At 41.0% G+C, this 20,749-nt stretch overlaps 1 protein-coding gene across 1 annotated transcript in view; it reads left to right on the plus strand.

The window, feature by feature from the left end:
* Window positions 1–20,749, plus strand: part of E4F1 (E4F transcription factor 1) — a 483,878-nt gene that overhangs the window by 261,849 nt on the left and 201,280 nt on the right. Inside the window, exon 7 of the mRNA XM_044075747.1 lies at window positions 5,690–5,850. Coding sequence (XP_043931682.1) covers window positions 5,690–5,850 — 161 coding nt within the window. The remainder of the gene's footprint in view (window positions 1–5,689; window positions 5,851–20,749) is intronic.

Consider the following 20,749-nt stretch of genomic DNA (forward strand, 5'->3'; position numbering starts at 1 on the left):
GTTTCAGAGTTTAAGCTAGACCATTATCCTCTCAGTTTTCTCTTCTGAACCTAGGAACAAGGGGGAAAGGATTTTTCACTGTCTGGGTGTACACAGGCAGCTCCGATATTACCTAAGGAAGACACAACTTTTCAGGAAAACTGACCCCAGTTGCTTGTTTTCTATGAAGATAAGATGAAAGGACAAACTGGCTGCAAGTTAACTCTTAATTAATGGCTGTGTCAGGCTATTTTTTTTACCCTTACCACAAGCCACTTCCAGGCAGAGTCACAGTTCATTCAGTAAAGGATTGCTGTCTTCTATGGCTTACTGAAAAAGGGTGGACTCTGGTGGCAACACTTAGTCCACAGTACATATTTTACAAAGCATTTCAAATTGGATTCCTTTGCCAAGTCCATAATTGGCTTTGTAAGGGCCATTCTGTTGGGGCTTCTGGACTCTTGGGTATTGGCCTCCTTCCCGTTTTGCTTAACTTGTGTAAGCTATGGTAATATACTTGTATAGCTTAGGCTATAACAGTGGTGATTCCTTTTGAACACAGTACAGCTGTGTAAATAAACCTATCGTAACAAATGTTCTAATGGATAACTATACGCTATTTCTCCCTCCACACTGCTTTATTTCCTATTGCTGTTCTTCATGATTTGTTGCCAGCTGTGATTCCTTTACATCTGTTTTGTATGTAGTTATAAGGATAGTTCTGTTTGTTTGATAGCACACATATTTGAGGCTCTTGCCTTCTTCCAAAAAAAAGTGCTCTGAAGTTTTTGCTGTCCTTCTGGCTTTCATACGGACTGCTTCTTGCATTCCTGGCAGGTGGGGTGCTGGGAAGGCACCCGAAGATTTTAGAAACTGGTTGGTACAGTTGGGGTAAATCCACATAGCGTAGGCTATTGCAGCGGTTATCCATGAGAACATCTACTGTTATGGTAAGTTTACTTACACAACTGTACTTGATTTATGGCTTTTGCTTGCCACTAACCTCTTATGCATACAAAGTTTTCAGTTGGTCGAACAACTAAGGATAGGATGCCGTCATTCTTTTTTGTTGAATACTCACACAGATCTACAAACTGTACAACTGACTAACGGGAAATGTGCACCTGGGAAAAACACACACTAGAGTACGCAAGTAGAAGCCGATATATTATGAATTGCTGCACTTTCCTTAAAGATCTGCTGTTACGATGTGTGTACTGACAGGACTGTATGGTCTTTTACTTTTCTGTTTAATTACCATGCATGTATCTATGTACTGTAATGAGACTCTGAGAAGTCCTGCCACATCTTATATAGAGTCTTGTCTGCAGTGTACTGAAATGGATTGCTGTATTAAGTTATGATTCTACTGTATAGAAGGGGACACTTCTGACATTTTAATGATATTTAACAACTAGGTTGTAGAGCTGGGAATGATTTTTGTTTAAATACTGAATCAGAAATGAGAGATTTTTTCAGTACAGTTTTTTTCCTGGGAAACAGTACTGTCATCTTGAGCTCTTGATTGAAAAAACTTATTTGTGAACAGTCTTATTTATTTATTTATTTATTTACCAGGAAATTCTGACTGGACGCAGGTCCTTTTTCAGCGGATGCCCGGGGAGAAAAGCTCCACATCATGTACATGATAAATAGAGATACAAAGTTGCAGCAAAGTAAACAACATTACAAATTGTTGGCTTTAATACAATAACAAGATATTGATTATCTACAGTAAATGTTGTAAGTTAAGACCATTTCTTGTAGTTTATAATATTAGTAACAAAGTTGTCAGACAAGATGTTAAAGTATGTAAAGACAACTAGCTATTTCTGACTGTGGTTACTAGTGGCGGTAGTATAGTTGGGTTAAGAGTCTAGGTGGGGGAGGGTAAGGGGGGGTGTTAGTCTGGATTAGAACAAGGACAAAGCCAGTGCAAATTTAAGTGGAATTTGAGTGCAGTCTTGAAAAGGCTGCTGGAAGGTAGAGTAGTTATAGAGGGTGGAAGATTGTTCCAAAGTTTAGATATGGTACATGAAAATATAGCTTCTCTTGAGTTTTTGGATTTGATAGTGAGTTGATTTTTGTTGATTGATCTTAGGGGCCTAGTGGAGTGATAGGTTTGGAAAAGGGTTTGAAGGGAAGGGATGCTATGAGGGTGGTTAATAAGTTTATGAGGAAGGGTGAGTTGATTAAAGTGAAGGAGTTGTGGGAGTTCTAGCCAGTTTAGTTCTTTAAGGGAGATACAGTGATGGCTGCAGTAGGAGGTTCCAGTGACAAATTTAACAATTTTGTTGTAACAAGCATCCAGCTTGTGTAGGTCTGCCTGTCTAAGGTTGGTAAGCATGGGGGATACATAGAGTAGGGTGGAGCTTAGCTGGGAATTGGCTATGGAGATTCTAGCCGCCTAGGTTAGGAATTGGCAGCTTCGATATAATGCACCAAATTTCTTGTGAACTTTTTTTATTGTGAGAGATATGTGGGTGTCAAATCTAAGTTTGTTGTCTATTTCCACACCGAGTAATTTTGTATGTTCTGATGGAGAGATGATGGTATTGTCCTTGGCAAGAATGATGAAGTGGGAGTGTTTTGGGTGGCTTTGGAAGGTTGGAACAGGGAAAGTTTTGTCTTACTTGGGGTGAGTAGGAGCTGAGCATTGGATAGCCAGCTTTCTACAGAAGAGAATGGTTCCTGTGTGATTTGTTGTAGTTCTGGTAGAGTGGGGGCAGAGCAGACGAGAGTAGAGTCATCTGCGTACTGTATAAGAGATGCTTGTGTGGTGGCAGTATGTAGGTTGTTAGTGAAAAGTGAGAATAGCAGAGGGCCAAGGATAGACCCTTGGGGAACTCCAAGAGTAACTGGGAGGTGAGGTGATATGTTATCATCCCAGATTACTGATTGCTGGTGTCCGTGTAGATAGCTGTGGAACCAGTTGCAGGCAGATTGCGAGAAGGAGAGGTTGGGGAGAGTAGAGAGTAGTAGCTCTTGAGATATCATGTCAAAGGCCTTTGAGAGATGTAGAAACATGGCAGTAGAAAAGAGGCCATTGTTTTTGTAATGAAGTATAGTGTTGGTGAAGGAGAGCAGAGCGGAGGTAGTGCTGTGATATGGCCTGAAACCATGTTGGGTTTTTGGAGAGGAGATTATTAGCTTGGAGGTAGTTGGAGACCTGGGTGTTGATACATTTTTCAAGCATCTTAGAGAAAGGGGAGAGGATAGCAATGGGGGCGGTAATTGGAGAGTTCGATGGAGGGGGTGCCTTTGTGGAGGGGAATGATGTGGGATATTTTCCATACTGAGGGAACATAGCCTTCTGTTACGGAATGGTTTATTAGAATTGAAATTGGGTAGGCTAGTGTATCAGCTGCAGTTTTCAAGTATTCAGAGGGGAGGTTGTCAGCTGCAAGTTTGGTGGGTTTAAGTTTTGACAATGGTCTTTTTATGTTGGAGGTAGGTACTGAGGTGAAGAAGAAAAGAGAAGTGTGTGGTTTAGGGTTAGGAGATGGGAGGCGGGCTATTGTAGGGAAGTGTTGTTTGTTTAGAGATGTTATAGTTTCAGTAAATTGTTTGTTGAAGGATTCAGCAGTACTGCTGGAGGAGGCGGGAATGGACGGCTGGGGGGTATCTACCTTCCCTGGGTGGAGGATAGAGTTAATAGTGGACCACAATTGCTTAGAGTTGTGGTTGGTAGAGTTTAGGGTGGATTTATAGTAGAGGGATTTGTCTAATTTTATATGCTTTTTGGCTTTATTGCTCAGTTCAAGGAATGATTGCCTATCTGAGTTATTGTTTGTTAGTCGCCAGTGCTCCCAGGCCTTATCTCTGGATTTCATTAGGGTTCTGGTGGTCTTTTGTAATCATGGGGAATGCCTGGGTCTGACCTTGGCATTTCTTACAGGAGCATGGGTGTTTAGGATGGAGAGGAAGGTACTGTTGAAGAAGTAGACAGCCTCATCTGGGTTGAGGTATTTTAGTGTTGACCAGTTAATTTTTTGCAGGGAGGAGATGAAGGAGTTGGGTTGAAGTTGGACTTGTTCCATATTTGCCTGTGGATAATGGGCTTGAGACTGTTTGTGTGGTGCCGAATTAGGAAAGTGGGGGAGTGGTCACTAAGACTCTCAGGTAAGCAGCCCGCTAGGTAAGAGCGAGGGGCTTTGTTGACTAGGACCCAGTCAAGTAAGGTATGATTGTTAGGGTTTTTGTTGATTCGGGTAGGGGATTGAATGAGTTGAGTGAACCCATGGAGATTAGCGTGAATGGTTGGGAGACTGTTATTACAGGATAGCCAGTTGATGTTAAAGTCACCGAGAATGATGGTTTCCTGGGGTAGAGATAGAGTAGCCCAGCTCAGGAGATTTTCTTGGGGTTTAATATTTTGCCCTGGTGGAAAATAGCATCCTGTGATATTGATTGTTTTGTTTGGGTTTAGTCTGAGATTGGCATAAAGGATTTCTTCATTGTTGTTGTGAGGGGCAGATGAGTTCAGGAGTTGAATATTGAGGTGGTGTTTAAATATCAATGCTACACCACCTCCTTTTTTGGAAAACCTGTTTATGCAAAGGATGTTGTAATCAGGTGGAAGTATTTCCTCACTTTTGATGTGAGGTTTGAGCCAGGATTCAGTTAGGAAGAGAATATCTGGGGAATATATGCTTATGCTGGCGTGTAGTTCTTGGATTTTATTGCATATGCTTCTGATGTTTAGGGACATTATAAGTAGGTCTGTTGTTTTCTTGGTGGCTAGGAGTTGAGTTGTGGGGAGGGTTGCTTGGACTAGCATTTGTGGTTGGGTTGGCTTTGGGAGGACCAGGGTTTGGATGGATGTCCCCAGCGAGGGCTAGTTTATAGTTTATAGAGGGTGTTTATAGTTTATAGAGGGTGTTTAGGATATGTTTTATACACATAGTAAATTGCTTATGGTATCTTAGGGATATTTTATTTTTGAGTGTGTTAGGTGTTTGGTAATGGAGTGCGTGTATTGGGAGGATGGTTTTGTTGGCAGAGGTTGTGTAGTTATAGTGTAAATGTTTGAGGGAGGGTGTTGAGAGAGTGTAGTAGAATTTGTTGGAGCATGTAACTGTGGAGCCTTGGTAGGATGTAATGTGAGCTAGAACTACGCAGGTTAGGATTCTTATTATATTAGGTAGTAGCATGATTGTGTTGGATGTAGGGGGAGGGGGTGAGCAGTGGTGTAGCCTAATTGCTGGCAATTAGGAGTGGGGTCTTTGTAAGTGAATTCAGTATCTGGTTGCTGTGTTATACTTTTCACAGTTTTGCCAATTTCAGTATCACTAGCAGGAGGGTGTTGGTTGGCCTGTCAAATTTAACAATCTGAAAATCAAGCTCTGTTTTGTTAGCTGGCAAACAGTACATCCATTATATACAGAATAGTCAGCAGTTAAAGCATTTTTAACTTTGTGGCATGGGTAGTCGGTGCACAGTTTGTGATTTAAAAATGAAGGTGTAAATAAAAAAGAGGTACAAATAGTAAAATTCAAACTGACAGTGTTGGAATAATCCCACATTTGTTAAAGCACAGTTTAGTTTGCAGTTGGCATATTTGGAAGCAACTAATTCATTTCGTGAAGCAAAGAGAATGTTCAGTGACAGTTCAGTTGTATTGACTCCATTGAATAGGTTTCTTAGTGCCTAAGATTCTGACACCGAATGAATGCAGTAAATATGTTAAAAAATTTCCCTGACTTTTCAGGACTTGATGATTTACATTCGGAGTCCATTACTTCAGTACCTGCTGTATCAGCGGACAGCTCATCTGTGATCAGCGTGGTGACAGACCCTAAAGGCAACGTGTTACATGTAGAAATGCAAGACGTTCCATCTGAGAATATTGCAGAAATCACAGCACAGCAGGTAACATATTTCAATAGCTTGTTTTTCTTCTAGCTTTGTGATGAATTAATGTCTGGCTTTAGATCTTCTGCAGCTTAACTTTTTTATTTGTTATTTTTAAATGCGTGATTTGGGAGAAAAAACATGACATGTTCATGCGCTTTCTCTGTACATAACCTAAAATGTTGCAAGACTTAGCAACAAATTCAGTGGTCTTAAAAAGCTTGTACTTTGTTCAAATGCATCTGCCCAAATCGTCATGTTATGGATCCCTATTCAAGCACCATCTCTTCTTGTATGGATCAGGCCTGTTTACATTCTGTTTGACTGCTCACTAGACCTCTTGAGTTTCTAAAGTGGGAAGGTAGGGTAGAAATATTGAATGCCCTGGCTCTACATCTGCCAGGACCTGCAAGTGTAATTTCCTAGGCTGCTAAACTGCACCTCAGGGATGATAGGCCCTCTTTAATTGTGCAGACATAGGTAGATCCTTCCAGTCTTCTAAGAGCTCAGCAGAGGATTTGCTTGTGCCATCTGCTTTTGATGTCCATTTGCTATTTTCATAATTTTTCAGTTTTGTGACTGCTTTTTGTCTTCTTGCCTTCAGAAATGCCCCCATGGAAAACAATTTCCCATAGTACTTTTGCACTTTAAGTGCCTTGCTTGAACCTGTGATTTGATATCAAACTTAGCTTGTAAGGGAAGTCTGTTCCAGAGCACGGGCAGTCTCTGGGTTAGGAACCTGTCCCTCCAGCAAGTTTTATTGATTGCGGTAATGAGGTTGAGGCATATCCAGCAGTGCTGGGTCTGACATGGCTTTGTAGGTCAAGCAGAGATTGCCTCTAAGTAGGCGATATGATACTGAGAAAAGTTGGAGTTTTTTTTTAGTCTTTCTGCATAAGGCAAGTGTTTAGGCCTAGGATCCTCTTAGTGAGGTATTTTTGTGGTCTTTCTAGTTGTTGCATGTGTCTAGTGAGGTACATGCCGAATGGGGCATTGTACTTCATAATTGGTTTAACAGGGGAAGAGTAGATAGAGACAATGACCGCTTTCTTCCTGGAGGCAAACCCCTTTTTAATGAGATGTGCCACATATTAGGATTTTCTGACCACAGTGGTAATGTGGTTATCAAAGGATAGGTTGCTATACACTTGTGTTCCCAGATCTCGTATGACATCTTTGGTGTTCATTGGACTACCATCAATGTGATAACTCATGGATACCGTGTTTTTCCCAAAGGGAATAATGATGCATTTTTTAGCATTGAGCTTAAGGCCATGGTTCTGACACCAGTCACTGGTCTCCATGAGGCCTTTCTGTAGAATGTCAACATTATTTGGGGAGCTGATAATGGCTCCCAGTTTACAGTCATCAGCAAACTTGGTTAGCCAGAGTCCCTTGGTTTTGGCCTGACTTCAGAAAAGTAGATACCAAACAGTAGAGGACGCAAGACCGAACCCTGTGGGACTCCACTTGTGACTGGCCGGTAGTCTGACTTGGAGTCTGCTACTTTCACTGTGTAAGTTCTATCTGTGATGCCTAATTTCGTGAGTTTATCTATGATTCCTAAATGAGGAATTGTATCGAAGGCATTGGCCAGATCGAGGTAGGCTGTGTGAACCACCTTTCCTTCGTCCACAGCTCTGGTGACAGACTCGAAGAAGTCTACCAGGTTGAGCAGACAAGATCTACCCTTAACAAATCCGAGCTGCATGGAGTCTAGACTGTGGAGATTCTCTGTGTCCTTATTTATTAGGTCCATGATGATGCGCTCCATAGCCTTACATACCAGACTCATCAGGCTAATGGGGTGGTAGTTCCCAGGGTCTGTAGTCGCACCCTCTTTGTGGAGTGGGATTACTGTAGCAGTGCACCATTCGGTGGGGACAAAGCCTGAAATGAGGCTGTGATTGAAGAGAGCACTCAGGTGTGGTGCCACTTCACTTGGAAATTCATGCAGAACACAGCTCAGGATGTTGTCAGGTCCCATGAAAGCTGTATTCTTGGTTTTGGCCAGTGCGATTTTAACCTGTGCACCTGTAATATTGAGTACTTGGCATACCTCAGGTATTGTGATTCACCCTTTGGGGGGTGTGAGGGGGGGGGTAAAGTTGGCACTGAGTCGGTCAGCCAGTATATTGGCAATACCTGTCAGGTCAGTGTAGGAGTTACCATTGTGTAGGAGCGCCGAGCAGATCTGAGCATTGTCTTGCAGATTTTTGACATGACTATAGAAGGCCTTGTGGTTGTCTTTATTATCTGTTGTAATTTTGTTTTCGTAGCTAGCTTTGGAGGATTTGATGAGGGATCTCAGCTTTTTGTTAAGGCTGACAAGGGAGTTTTTCCAGTCTTGGGACTTTGCCTTGTTCTGTAAACAGTTTCTTCCTTCTGTTGTAGAGTTTGTTTATGGCAGGGAACCACCAGATTGGCTTCCTTTTTTTGGAGGCGTGCATCTTGGTTCTGTTGGGAATGACCCATTCCATGCATTTGTGTACATGCTCATACAGTGCATTGGAGTATGATTCTCCATTTGTATGGGCAATGTAAAGTTGGTCACCTAAATTTTTAGAAGCCCAAAGTTGGCTTTGGAAAAGTTTTTTTACGGTGGTTTCCTTTGCGGGGGATATGGGTAGGATGTGGATATTCATGGTGACTAGCTTGTGGTCAGATCTGACCTGAGAGGAGTTGACAATTGGTGTAAAGCAATAGTCACCCATATTAGTAATAACCAGGGTGAGGATGTTGCTACCCCTAGATGGGGTAAGAGTGCACTGGTCCAGGGCACTGGAATTGATGAATTCCAGGAAACGCTTAGTAAGTGTGTTGGTACTTGAGTAGTTTTTCCAGTTAATGGAGGAGCAAGTATGAGAGTGTTGGGTTGGACCTTTATATTTTCCAGGGTGTTTAGGAATGTGGAGTGGGCTTCTTGGGACATGGTGGGAGATCTGTAGCAGGCAGTAACCTGGATTGCAGTTTTGCCCAGTGTTAGTTGTACCTGGAGTATCTCTGATGCGTTATGTTGGGCAGCTAGCCCGGACATGTACATATCCTTTATGAATATGGAGACACCACTGCCTTTAGGGCTTCGATCCATATTTTGGGGCCAAAAGGTGTGATATGAGTTGTAGCCTGGTAGCACAGGAGTGCTTTCAGGTGTCTTGAACCAGGTCTCCGTTACTGCACAAATGTCAATGTCCTCCATTTTGAGGAGTGCTTCAAATTAATGCATTTTGAGATTGAGACTTCTAGCATTGAGTCACATAACCCTCAGTTCACATTTGCTTGTAGTTGTTACAGTGGTAATTTGGTCCTTTGGACATTGCCTAAAAAAGGCACTATAGGGGTGGCAAGGACATTGGCCAGTATACGGAATCCCAGGGGTGACAGATGGAGGCCATCTTGAGATCTGTCGATCATGTCATCCCAGGTAGACAGATACTGGATCCCCTTGGAATAACACCAGAAACTTAGACAGTTATTAAAGTCAATCATTTTTTGTTTGTACTGTGGTATTATTCTTGATGATGGTAAGATGCTACTCAGAGCTAGAGTCATGCCCTTCTGAGCTACATGATCTGAGAGCTCCTCCATGTCTCTCTTCATGTAGTCCAGGGAGGTGCATCTCAGGTCATTCACACCAACATGGACAATGACAGAGTCATATCTGTACCTCTTGTGGAATGACCTGAGTGCACAAGTTATATGGCGTATCCTGGCTTCCGACAGGCAGCTGACCGTTACCTTCTCCTTATTTAACCTCGTGAGTGGGACATCAGTGCGCCTTACTATTGAATCACCTATAATAAGTGTATTGGGTAAGCTGTTTTGCCTTAGGGGCACACTGTTTGTGTGAGCTATGTGTCTCATGGTTTGGGCTGTGGTGCAGAGGTTGCATGTGTTTCTGCCTTGGAGGTCTTAATTGTTTGGGTAGATTTTTATTGAGAGCCTCTGTGAAGGTGGGTGCGTGTTTTGTGTTATTATGTGATAGCTGTGAGGGTATGTGGCTATGTGTTCCTTGTGGTGTGGTGCTAGTATTGACCTTCTCCTCTTAACTGGCTATTCCAGTTTTGGCTGGAGAGTGCATGGCTTCCAATCTGCATAAATAAGTGCACATCTTGCATGTCTGAGTGTTGTGGTGTAAGAGGAGAGGGTTGTCCGTGTACATGAGGCAGTTTCTCCATTGCCTCAGGATGCCTAGGTTCACCAGGTTAATAGGATAAAGCACGGGAAACTGACCTTTGGACATGCCTGTTGAGGTGTGTAATTTATTAAGTACTGAGGCTGTTTCTTTTATAATTGTATAATTCATCAGCTGTTCTTGTTCTGGAAGTGATGGCCATCATGTTTGTTTTTGTACTTCTAACTGAATCCCTTAGTATGATTATTGATTTTTCAACACCTGATATTAGAGGTCACTGCCTTTGCTTCAGTCATAGCAATCACCTGGTATATGTGAGTTATTCATGTTTGAAAGGAGATGATCAGCAACCTTGGCAGCTGTGCTAAGGATGGCCAGCATGATCTCCGTATACTGGCCAGGACCTTTTCTTCTGCAATAGTACCTTTTTTATGTAATTTCAAGTTTCACAACTTACATACATAGCTATTTAAAATTATTATTTTTTTTTTAATTTTTTTTATTCTTTGTTGACTGGGTTAGCCCCACTAGACTTGTGGCTTCTTTTCATTGGAGACCCAAAGTTGTATTCGTACAAATAGGGGAAAATTTGACCAGGGTATCAGGGGCATTTCTCCTATTTTTCAGTAGGTACCATGGGATTTTTTTACATTCAGTTGAGCTAGCAGCAGCTCACATGGGACTTCAGTTTAACATGTTATCTGAAGGGCATAACACTCGGGAGTGCAGCTCTCCCCTAATGCTGCATTGCAGAGTTAGCTGTCCAATTACCTGGAATGGGAATGCAGCCCACAGTCTTATGTACCATTAAAGAGCTGTGTTCTTCTAACATGAAAGTGATGGATATCCAGATGGCAATGAGTGACAGACTTTATGCTCACATCCTCTTTTTCCTCCTTGCTGGTGGGAAAGAGAATGGATCCTGAGGGTCACCTTTCTCAGTAAAAATTCCGTGACAGAGGCCACAGATATGACAGATGATAATGAACTCCAGGGGGAGAGGTCAATGTGAGGAGGGCTGTTTTGGAAGGGATGCCTGCCCTTCTCCACTAAGCCCTTTGCACCGTGCCTCAGAAACTGTTCTGATGGACTCCCTGGGAGGAATAGTAGCACAGAAGAAAGCACCAAGCTACAGCAAGATGAAATCCAATTCTGTCAGCCACCAAATCTCACCCCAACAAGGGACTGAATGTAGAGGGATCTATAAGCAGAAAAGCCAAATGAAAGTTTGGGAAACAGAGACAGTATTTTACCTCTTTCCTGCATTGTCTTTATCTTCTTCACCTCTCCTTGATAACACAGGAGCAAGATGGGGAAAAAATCCCCAATAAAAATTTTTTGGTACTTTTCTCTTATTATAGAGACAAAGATTCACTCCTTTCACAATATGTACACTTTCATGGAATGACCACGATTTATAAGATGTAGTAAATTTAACACTGAGCACTCAATCTCTTTAATGTTTTTTTTATTTTGTTTTACATTTGCTTACCTGGGTGGTACACTGACTATTTGCAGGGACTGTCCGGGTGAAATAATTCACAAAGAAAAAAAAAAAGGAACAGAGATGCAGTGAGGTGTACTTATCAAAAAACAAACAGAAAGTATAAGTATATAACAATCACTGTACGATAGCAGTTACTACATGTAGCAACAGTTATGAGATAAATGCAAATTTTACAATTCACATTATTTATATCAGGCTTATATCATGGTGGAAGTGCTGAGGGGTAATGAGAGCTAGGACAAGGGATGGTGGAGGAATTAGGATGTGTTAGTAACTGAGAGAGAGGCTAGAGGTTGAGAAACCCTTAAATAATGTGGCCTGCTATGTGGCAAGTAGTTTGATCTAGAGTGCAGGAATTTTTTTAAGTTTAGCTCTAAAGGTGAGAAAGGGGTATTGCAGTTTCTTCATGTGGTTGGGGAAAGATTCCCATATTTTAGGAGCAAGGATAGAAAAAGAGTGGTCTGCACAATGTAGCTCGGTTTGTGGGGGTTTGCTTGGGAGAAGTGTTGAGTCCAACCAATGAAACCTTGTTGTCTACCAAACACCATAAGGAAAGGATCCGCAAAAAAGGATGGCTGTGCACCCATACTTACGTATACCATAGTGTAACACACTGGCTGTATATGTATTTGTCTCTGAGTCTCCAAATTCTTTTTTTTTCTGCTCACACAGTTCAGATCTAAGTCCTTCCTATCCTTTTTTAAACACCTTTATTGAATTATCACTTGTGAAATAGGCAAATTTACATTTATGCAAAAGTAATCAAACTGTATTAAATTAACATTAACAAACATTATACTTTACTCATGTATTGCTATATATCATATAACCTAAGTAACATTACATACATTAGTCACTTCCTGCTCTTTTTTTTTAAACAACCCACTCCTAGGGCCAATTTAGAGTGTCCAGCCCACCTACAGCATGTCTTTGGGATGTGGGATGAAACCGGAGTACCTGGAGGAAACCCATATTGCAGGGGTTAGTATTGCTGCCTCACAGCAAGAGGTTGTCCGGTTCGATCCTTGGCCGGTGTGTCTTCTGTGCGGAGTCTGCATGTCCTCCCTGTGGTCGCGTGGGTTTCCTCCGGGTGCTCCGATTTCCTCCCACATCTCAAAGACATGCAGTAGGTGGATTGGACACTCTAAATTGGCCCTAGGAGTGAGTGTGTGCATTTGTGTGCCTTTAGTGGAAGGGTGGGCACCGGGCTGGCAACTCGACACCATAAAACTCCGCTGCCAATCATGAGCAGACAGGTGATCCGCTGTGGCAACCCCTAACCAGGAAAAAGCAGAAAGAAGAAGAAGAAGATTAAACCATCACTTACAACATACGCAATCATACATTTATATAAATGAAAACGAACCACATAGACACACTCCTAGTTGCATGCATTTTACATCACAAAAGCATACTGACACACTCCCATTTGCAAACATTGTACATCACTTATAATCTACCCAGTCATTTTCAGTCAAACATTATATAGCTCATTTAAGTCCTGCCTTCTTTTAAACCTCATTCCTCCCCTGTATGTATTGTTCATGGATTTTGCTCCTACCTTTTCCTAAAGATCTCAATTCCAGTTGTTTTATCTCTGTTACTATATTCGCTGCTTCTAATATAGTTGGTTTGGATGGTGATTTCCATTTTCTAATTACTGTTTTTTTGGCAGCCACCATAATTAGATAAAGAAAGGCCTTAACATGTCTAGGCAATTCCAGTTCTGTATCATAGCTAAAACAAAATCATCTCCCTCATCACACCTTAGTGAAGTTCTGCATTTGTATATAGATTCATAGACTATTTCTAGGCTAACTGCCCTTGCAGGCCATTTTAAGCCTAGCCAATTACCCCATGTGAGAATCAAAATCTGCAGCTTTGGGTCTGTAAGGCAAACACCTTAACGATTAATGCCAACCTCCCACAAAATGGTCTCTTGAATGTCAACTAACTGAACACACACACACACACACACACACACACACACACACACACACACACACAGACACACAGACACACACACCTGCAGTGAGATTAGAACCCCTGTCTAAGTAAGTACAGCAACTAGAGAACTGAGTACTTCATGTAAGTGCCACAGCACAAGTCTATCTAAATAACACACACAGTATCTGCATTGCTGTTAGACTACAAATCATTACCAGCATTGGTATTGTGTTTGTTTCAGAGAGGAATGCATTGCAAAATATGGCTGCAAGTGCCAGATTTAATGTATCTTTCAGAGGCACTACAAGAAGAAGCTTTTGGCCTCCCTTCTGCCCAAAAAAAAGATAATGGGCATTGACAGCTTCACACATGAGGAGCAGCCAAAAAATCCTTATTAGTAGTCCCATGCATATATCAGTATATCCCCCAGGCTAGTGCAGGTGATGAGTTTATCCTTATCTAGTGAAAATTCATGTTTGCACTAGATCTTTGCTTCGTATGTTTTTTGTGTTTCCAAGCTGTCAGTTTAATGGCTGGTGACTGAGGCTGGCAGCCCTAATTTGGGGAATCAGACCCTTGAGTCACCTAGTCTTGAATCTGCAGTACTCACAACAGAGGACTCCTGTCTTGGACTGGCCTCCATAACCCACTTAGACTAGTAGGTCTTGGGGCATATTGTTTATTTGATGTCTTGTGGGAGCTTGAGACTTTGGAATGTGATCAAATGAGTAGGGACCATGATGTGAAGCAAACTTCCGGTCAGGCATTGACCTCTTTCATGTCCTCTGACATCAGCACTACTGACTGCCTCATTTGCCATCATGTAAGCCTGCTGTTTGAAAGGCAGGGTGGGAAGTACACTGGACTTCCCCACTCAGGCTCCTTCAAGGATTCACAAGACCCTAAAGTATCTTTTCTGACATGGACAAGAATAAAGAGTCCACCCATTCCCACTTCCCCTAAGGACGACCCCTACTTTGCAGAGGGCCTCAGGTTTGTAAGGAACTGTATAGACCTCCTTCAGCCTTGTGCTTTCCCTCCAGAAGAACTTTACAAAGTTTCAGGGAAGAGGCCTGAGGAACCTGGTTTATCCCTTCTGTGGACAAATTATTAAGGAAGCACTCTAAGCAGACCGGAGGCTCTCTGACTCTGTCTCGTAAACCCCCAAGAAACCAGATACACAGTGCAAGCCTTAGTGTGCAGTGCACTTTAACCAAGTATTCAGATGCTGTTTTGTATGCAGTCTCACACACCATGCAAGCCTTAGCCTAAGTGTGCAGTGCACTTTAACCAAGTATTCTGATGCTGTTTTGTATACAGTCTCACACACCATGCAAGCCTTAGTCATAGTTTGCAGTGCACTTTAACCAAGTATTCTGATGCTGTTTGTATGCAGTCTCACACACCATGCAAGCCTTAACCTTAGCGTGCAGTGCACTTTAACCAAGTATTCTGATGCTGTTTGTATGCAGCCTCACACACTGTGCAAGCCTTAGCCTTAGTGTACAGTGCACTTTAACCAAGTATTCTGATGCTGTCTGTATGCAGCCTCACACACTGTGCAAGCCTTAGCCTTAGTGTGCAGTGCACTTTAACCAAGTATTCTGATGCTGTTTGCATGCAGTCTCACACACCGTGCAAGCCTTAGCGTGCAGTGCACTTTAACCAAGTATTCTAATGCTATTTTATATGCAGTCTCACACACCGTGCAAGCCTTAGCCTTAGCGTGCAGTGCACTTTAACCAAGTATTCTGATGCTGTTTTGTATACAGTTACACACTGTGCAAGCCTTAGCTTTAGCGTGTAGTGCACTTTAACCAACTATTCTGATGCTGTTTTGTATGCACTCTCACACACTGTGCAAGCCTTAGCCTTAGTGTGCAGTGCACTTTAACCAAGTATTCTGATGCTGTTTTGTATACAGTCACACACCGTGCAAGCCTTAGCTTTAGAGTGTAGTGCACTTTAACCAAGTATTCTGATGCTGTTTTGTATACAGTCTCACACACCATGCAAGCCTTAGCTTTAGCGTGTAGTGCACTTTAACAAAGTATTCTGATGCTGTTTTGTATGCAGTCTCACACACCGTGCAAGCCTTAGCCTTAGTGTGCAGTGCACTTTAACCAACTATTCTGATGCTGTTTGCATGCAGCCTCACACACTGTGCAAGCCTTAGCCTTAGTGTGCAGTGCACTTTAACCAAGTATTCTGATGCTGGTTTGCATGCAGTCTCACATACCATGCAAGCCTTTGCCATAGTGTGCAGTGCACTTTAACCAAGTATTCTGATGCTGTTTGTATGCAGCCTCACACACCATGCACGCCTTAACCTTAGCGTGCAGTGCACTTTAACCAACTATTCTGATGCTGTTTTGTATGCAGTATTACACACCGTGCAAGCCTTAGCCTTAGTGCGCAGTGCTCTTTAACCAAGTATCCTGATGCTGTTTGTATGCAGTCTCATTGATGACAGCATTTTGTTTGGCCACTTAGCAAAGAGTTTTCTGCTTTGAACAAGTGAGGCAAGAAAGTTTACTCCTCCACCACACTGGGGCTTAGGGCTCTCAACTTTTCATCTATCATGTCCCAATTTGGGTCCCACTTAGTGAGGAAGGTCATGGAAAATATTGAGGATGGGTTTTTATATTCCAGTGTAACTGACTGCAAATATTTTGGCTAGGATCACAGGCTTAGTTGTGAGCCTCTGCAGTATGGTGTGGCTGAGATTGTCTTCCATGAAATAACAGCTCATAATCAAAATTCAGGACACCCATTCACTAGGGAAATGTTATTCTTCCTGCTCAACCAGGACTGCTTCCCTTCTGGGGATACATTCCCTACAGGTTTTTTGCAAGATGACAGCAGGTAGGCTAGCAGTACAGGTTTTCTGCTTGCTTTTTTCTGTTTTTGTCTTTATAACTCTGTGCTCCTTTTTATCGGACTCTGCCATTTTGCTTGTGATCGCTGTTTTGGTCTTTAGACATTCTAGTGCTTTTTTGTACATTTGAGCTCTTTACTGCTGAAATGCCAGTTTGTTTTAGCCTAATATGGTTACCGTAAACTGATTACTTTTCCTGTAACCCGAAAAAACTGCAGAAACTTTACCCCTGGTTTGCATGTGGCATTTGCTTGCCTTTTGTTTGATGTCTTGCCAATTTTTATGTCATTAATTATTACTAGCAGCTATATAAATGAAGTGCAGCTCTTTTTTTTTTTTTTACTGCAGACAGGTTGTACCATGATTCCCTAGAGCTCAGAAGCAGACAGAAAGAAAAAAAAACGTGAGATGAAAAAGAAAAGCAGGATTTCTGTTTTTCATCTGATGTTATTTTTCTCAGAATTAGTGTGTTTAATATGGCCTAGAGTACCACACAGTCACTACCACAATGGAAGCTACATTGAGCAGAAGCACTGTGTGTAGTCTGAATTCTAGATGCTGTCAGCTTAAACAGGACAGGTTAGCCCACATAGGTAGTACTGCCACCATGATTAGCACCACTGCATGACCCTCACTGTTGGCAGTAGGAAGTTACTGAGCTGCATTTGCTTTCTGGATCCTTTTCATTTGGTTTTACAGACTTTCTACCCTGATAGTAGGATTACACTGTACAAGGGGGTTTTCCTGTGACTTTTTTTGTCAAACCAGCAACAGTGTTGCCTTGAGTTTTTCTTTTTAGTGTTATTTTTTAACACCTGACCAGTGGAACTTCTTGGTTATTTGTGTGCACCCTGTTTCATGTTCATCCCATCTTAATGAAATCAGTGATTTATGTCCAATCTGTACTCTGGTGTTTTGCCATCCTTTTTGTCAGTATGTCATTACTGCTTGGTGATCTTCGTGCCTGCTTCCTCCGTTAAAGAATCCAGTCATCAAGCACCCATGTCTGTTGCTGAACTTTTGACTTCTGTCACTACAATAATAGTTTGAATCTCACTGGCTGCAGATTCCACCTTTGTCCCACTTTTTTTTTTTTTTTTTTTTGCAGTGAGTTAGTCCACTGTTTCATATACCATCTTGGAACTTGTCCACAGTACTTCATTCTTAGACCTTTCCAGCAGCTTGGTGGAACTGTTCTCAGATAGCATACAATTTTGTTTCTGCTACCTCTACTTTATTAGCTTCAAAAATCAGTGGCCTTTTTTGCCTTTGTTTTACAAGTCTTCCATATCTACTTTCTGCACTTCTGGTCGCCAATTGCTCCTCAGAAGATTATATGGTCAGTACTCCCCAACCGCCTAAGATCACAAAATAATATTGCTTACTTCCAACCTTTATCAAAACACCAATGTCGCTTGAACAATGTAGCAGCCAGACTGTGTTGAATAAATTTGTTTAATCAATTCTGGTACCTCGGCCTTCGCCTTCTCATGGAATAAATGTAATACACAATACAGTCCCTTATAAATCATCCTGAAACAATTTACATAAGTAATTGATTTCAATAAAACAATTGAATATTTTTCTTCTTAAAGCCAAAACTACTTTTCCAAAAAACTTTTTTAAAAACAACATGCATTATTTAGCATGTCCCAAAATAAACCATCTCATAAATAGAACAATTTTCATAAAAATAAAAAATATATATAAAATACTTTTATTATACAAAATTTATAAACTTTTTTAACTTTACATTTCTAAATTCATCCCATTAGGAAAAAGAGTATTATAATTTGTAATAAATCTAGATTCCATTTCCAACAACCTGTTATGAAAACCTGAATTGTTGTCACCCACATCATTTGGTTTACCTAAAACACAAAAAACTAGCCCATCAGAAAGTCCCCTGTGCTGTTCACAAAAATGAATGGCCACCGGACTTTCAAACCTCCTGTTCCTGATGTCTCCCAAATGTTCGAGAATTCTGAGCTTGACTCTCCTTCTGGTCTGTCTAATATACCATGTCTGGGTTGCACAGTTGCACCCTATGATATAAACCACCCCAGAAGAGTTGCAATCAAAAAATTCCAAAGCATTATATCTCACGTTGTTAATTCTTGATCCATCTAAATTTCTAACTCTAGCACAAACCTTGCATCTCCCACACTGGTAAGTCCCTACCTTTCTATTCCTTGTTAACTTGCTTCTAGTATTTAATATTTCCTTCAAATTTTGAAATCTACCATAGGAAAATGTTACTGTGTTGGGAAACAATTTTCCTGCCTTATCATCTCCAACAATGATAGGCCACAGTGACAATACTACTTTCCTTAAAATACTAGAAAAATCTGAAAATTTGTTAACAAAAAATATACTCTCCTCATTTGCATCCCCTCTAACACTCGAAACCTGGTTCCTAGTTTCCTCCAAATAAGTTGTTTTATGTATAAGCCTTTTTCTATTTGAACCCCTCATTCCTAAATCATATTCAACATGCTCTGTAGCTTCCTTTATTATATTATTAGAATAACCTCTTGCATTGAGTTTTGTCTCAATTTTGTTAAATTCAATACTCATCCTATCCATTCGAGGTATTTGTCGCAATTCGTTTAAACTCTCCTAATGGAAGGGAATTTTTGAGACAAATACTATGCATGCTAGATGCGTGCAAAAAATTGTTGGCTGCTGTAACCTTATGAAAAGGCTTATATTGCACTTTATTGTCAGATCCTACATAAAGTTCTATATCCAAAAACTGAATCTATTTATGAAATGGTTTATTTTGGGACATGCTAAATAATGCATGTTGTTTTTAAAAAAAGTTTTTTGGAAAAGTAGTTTTGGCTTTAAGAAGAAAAATATTCAATTGTTTTATTGAAATCAATTACTTATGTAAATTGTTTCAGGATGATTTATAAGGGACTGTATTGTGTATTACATTTATTCCATGAGAAGGCGAAGGCCGAGGTACCAGAATTGATTAAACGAATTTATTCAACACAGTCTGGCTGCTACATTGTTCAAGCGACATTGGTGTTTTGATATTTGTTTCATTTTGATTGTTTAACTAGTTACTTCCAACCTTTCTTATCCTGTTACATTGTAAAGCCTGAATACATTAGAGTAAGGGGAAAAACGTACTTTCTTACTTCAACGTCATTAGCATGGACAGTAGTCACTGATAAAATTCCCACCCACCTCATTTTTAAAATTCCTTTGCATGCTGTAAATAACTGGTTTTCAATATAATAACATGGAATTTACTTCAGGAAATTTACTATACAAATATCAATAAGAACAAAAACTTGTTTTTACTTGCAGTTACATTTTTAATTCTTTCATTGTCCTTTTAAACATTAACAACAAAGTGTGGATTCTGCTTTAGTCATTCCATCAGTTTAACACAGTCAACAAACGTCCAGTCTTTTTCAGACTGTTTTTCTTGCAGATCCAAAGTTTTTGTGTCTAAACTGTATCAAATGGAAATGATACTTTGCAGCTGGTCTTTTTCCTCATCATCTTGACATCTCCAACACCAGTCTCTGGTTCAAGTCCTGGATATTCCTGATTTTTTCTAGTCAGCTGGTGAGCTTTTTCTCAGTTATTTTTCCCTTGGAATAGTAGATAAGGTTTCAATGTTAGATTCCCACTGTAGGCTTTGTTATTGTGAGAAGATTGAGAAAAAGAGTACCCTTTGATCAAAAAGGAAAAATATTCTGAAGACAGCTGGATATATCAACCTGAATCTCACACCTGTCACTCAACTTCTTCTGTTTGCCAGGAAAAATGTGCTTCTCTTCTGCCTGGTATACAGTGAATAATCCTTTCCCACAAACATTGTGGTGTTCTCAATTTTGAATATTAACTTTCAACCACAGTTTTGTCAGGAGCAGCCATTACTGCTGGTATAACTGCATCTTTACTAATATATGCGTCTTGTTTACTCTCTCATGGTTAGATTAAGAACATACACATGATGTGCTCCCTCAGTTAAAAATCCTGTTGTGGAATACCAGTCCAGTACTTATGTGTGCATTCTTAAAAGTAATGCAATGTATTCCTTACAGTTTTTTTTGGTTTGTTTGTTCTTCTTTCGGCTTTTTCCGGTTAGGGTTCACCACAGGGGAACTCCGGTCCGCTAATGATTGGCAGTCGATTTTTTACGGGTGCCGAGGTGCCAGCTCGACTCCCAACCTTCACCGAAGGCACATCCATTCTACACATGTCTTTCGAACACCACTTGACTGCGGGGAGGACATGCAGACTCCACACAGAAGGCACTCCAGCCGAGAATCGAACGGGAGAACCTCTTGCTGTGAGGCAACAACACTACCGCTGCACCACCGCGGCTTACTACTATTGCAGGAAATCCCAGGTTTTCCCCTGCATGCTCCGTCTTCTAACTCTCTTATTTTTAAACAGTTTTTCTTGAGAAGCCTCAAATTCAGCT

Source organism: Protopterus annectens, chromosome 6.part1, assembly GCF_019279795.1.
Source record: "Protopterus annectens isolate FY-2018-M chromosome 6.part1, PAN1.0, whole genome shotgun sequence".
NCBI lineage: Eukaryota > Metazoa > Chordata > Ceratodontiformes > Protopteridae > Protopterus > Protopterus annectens.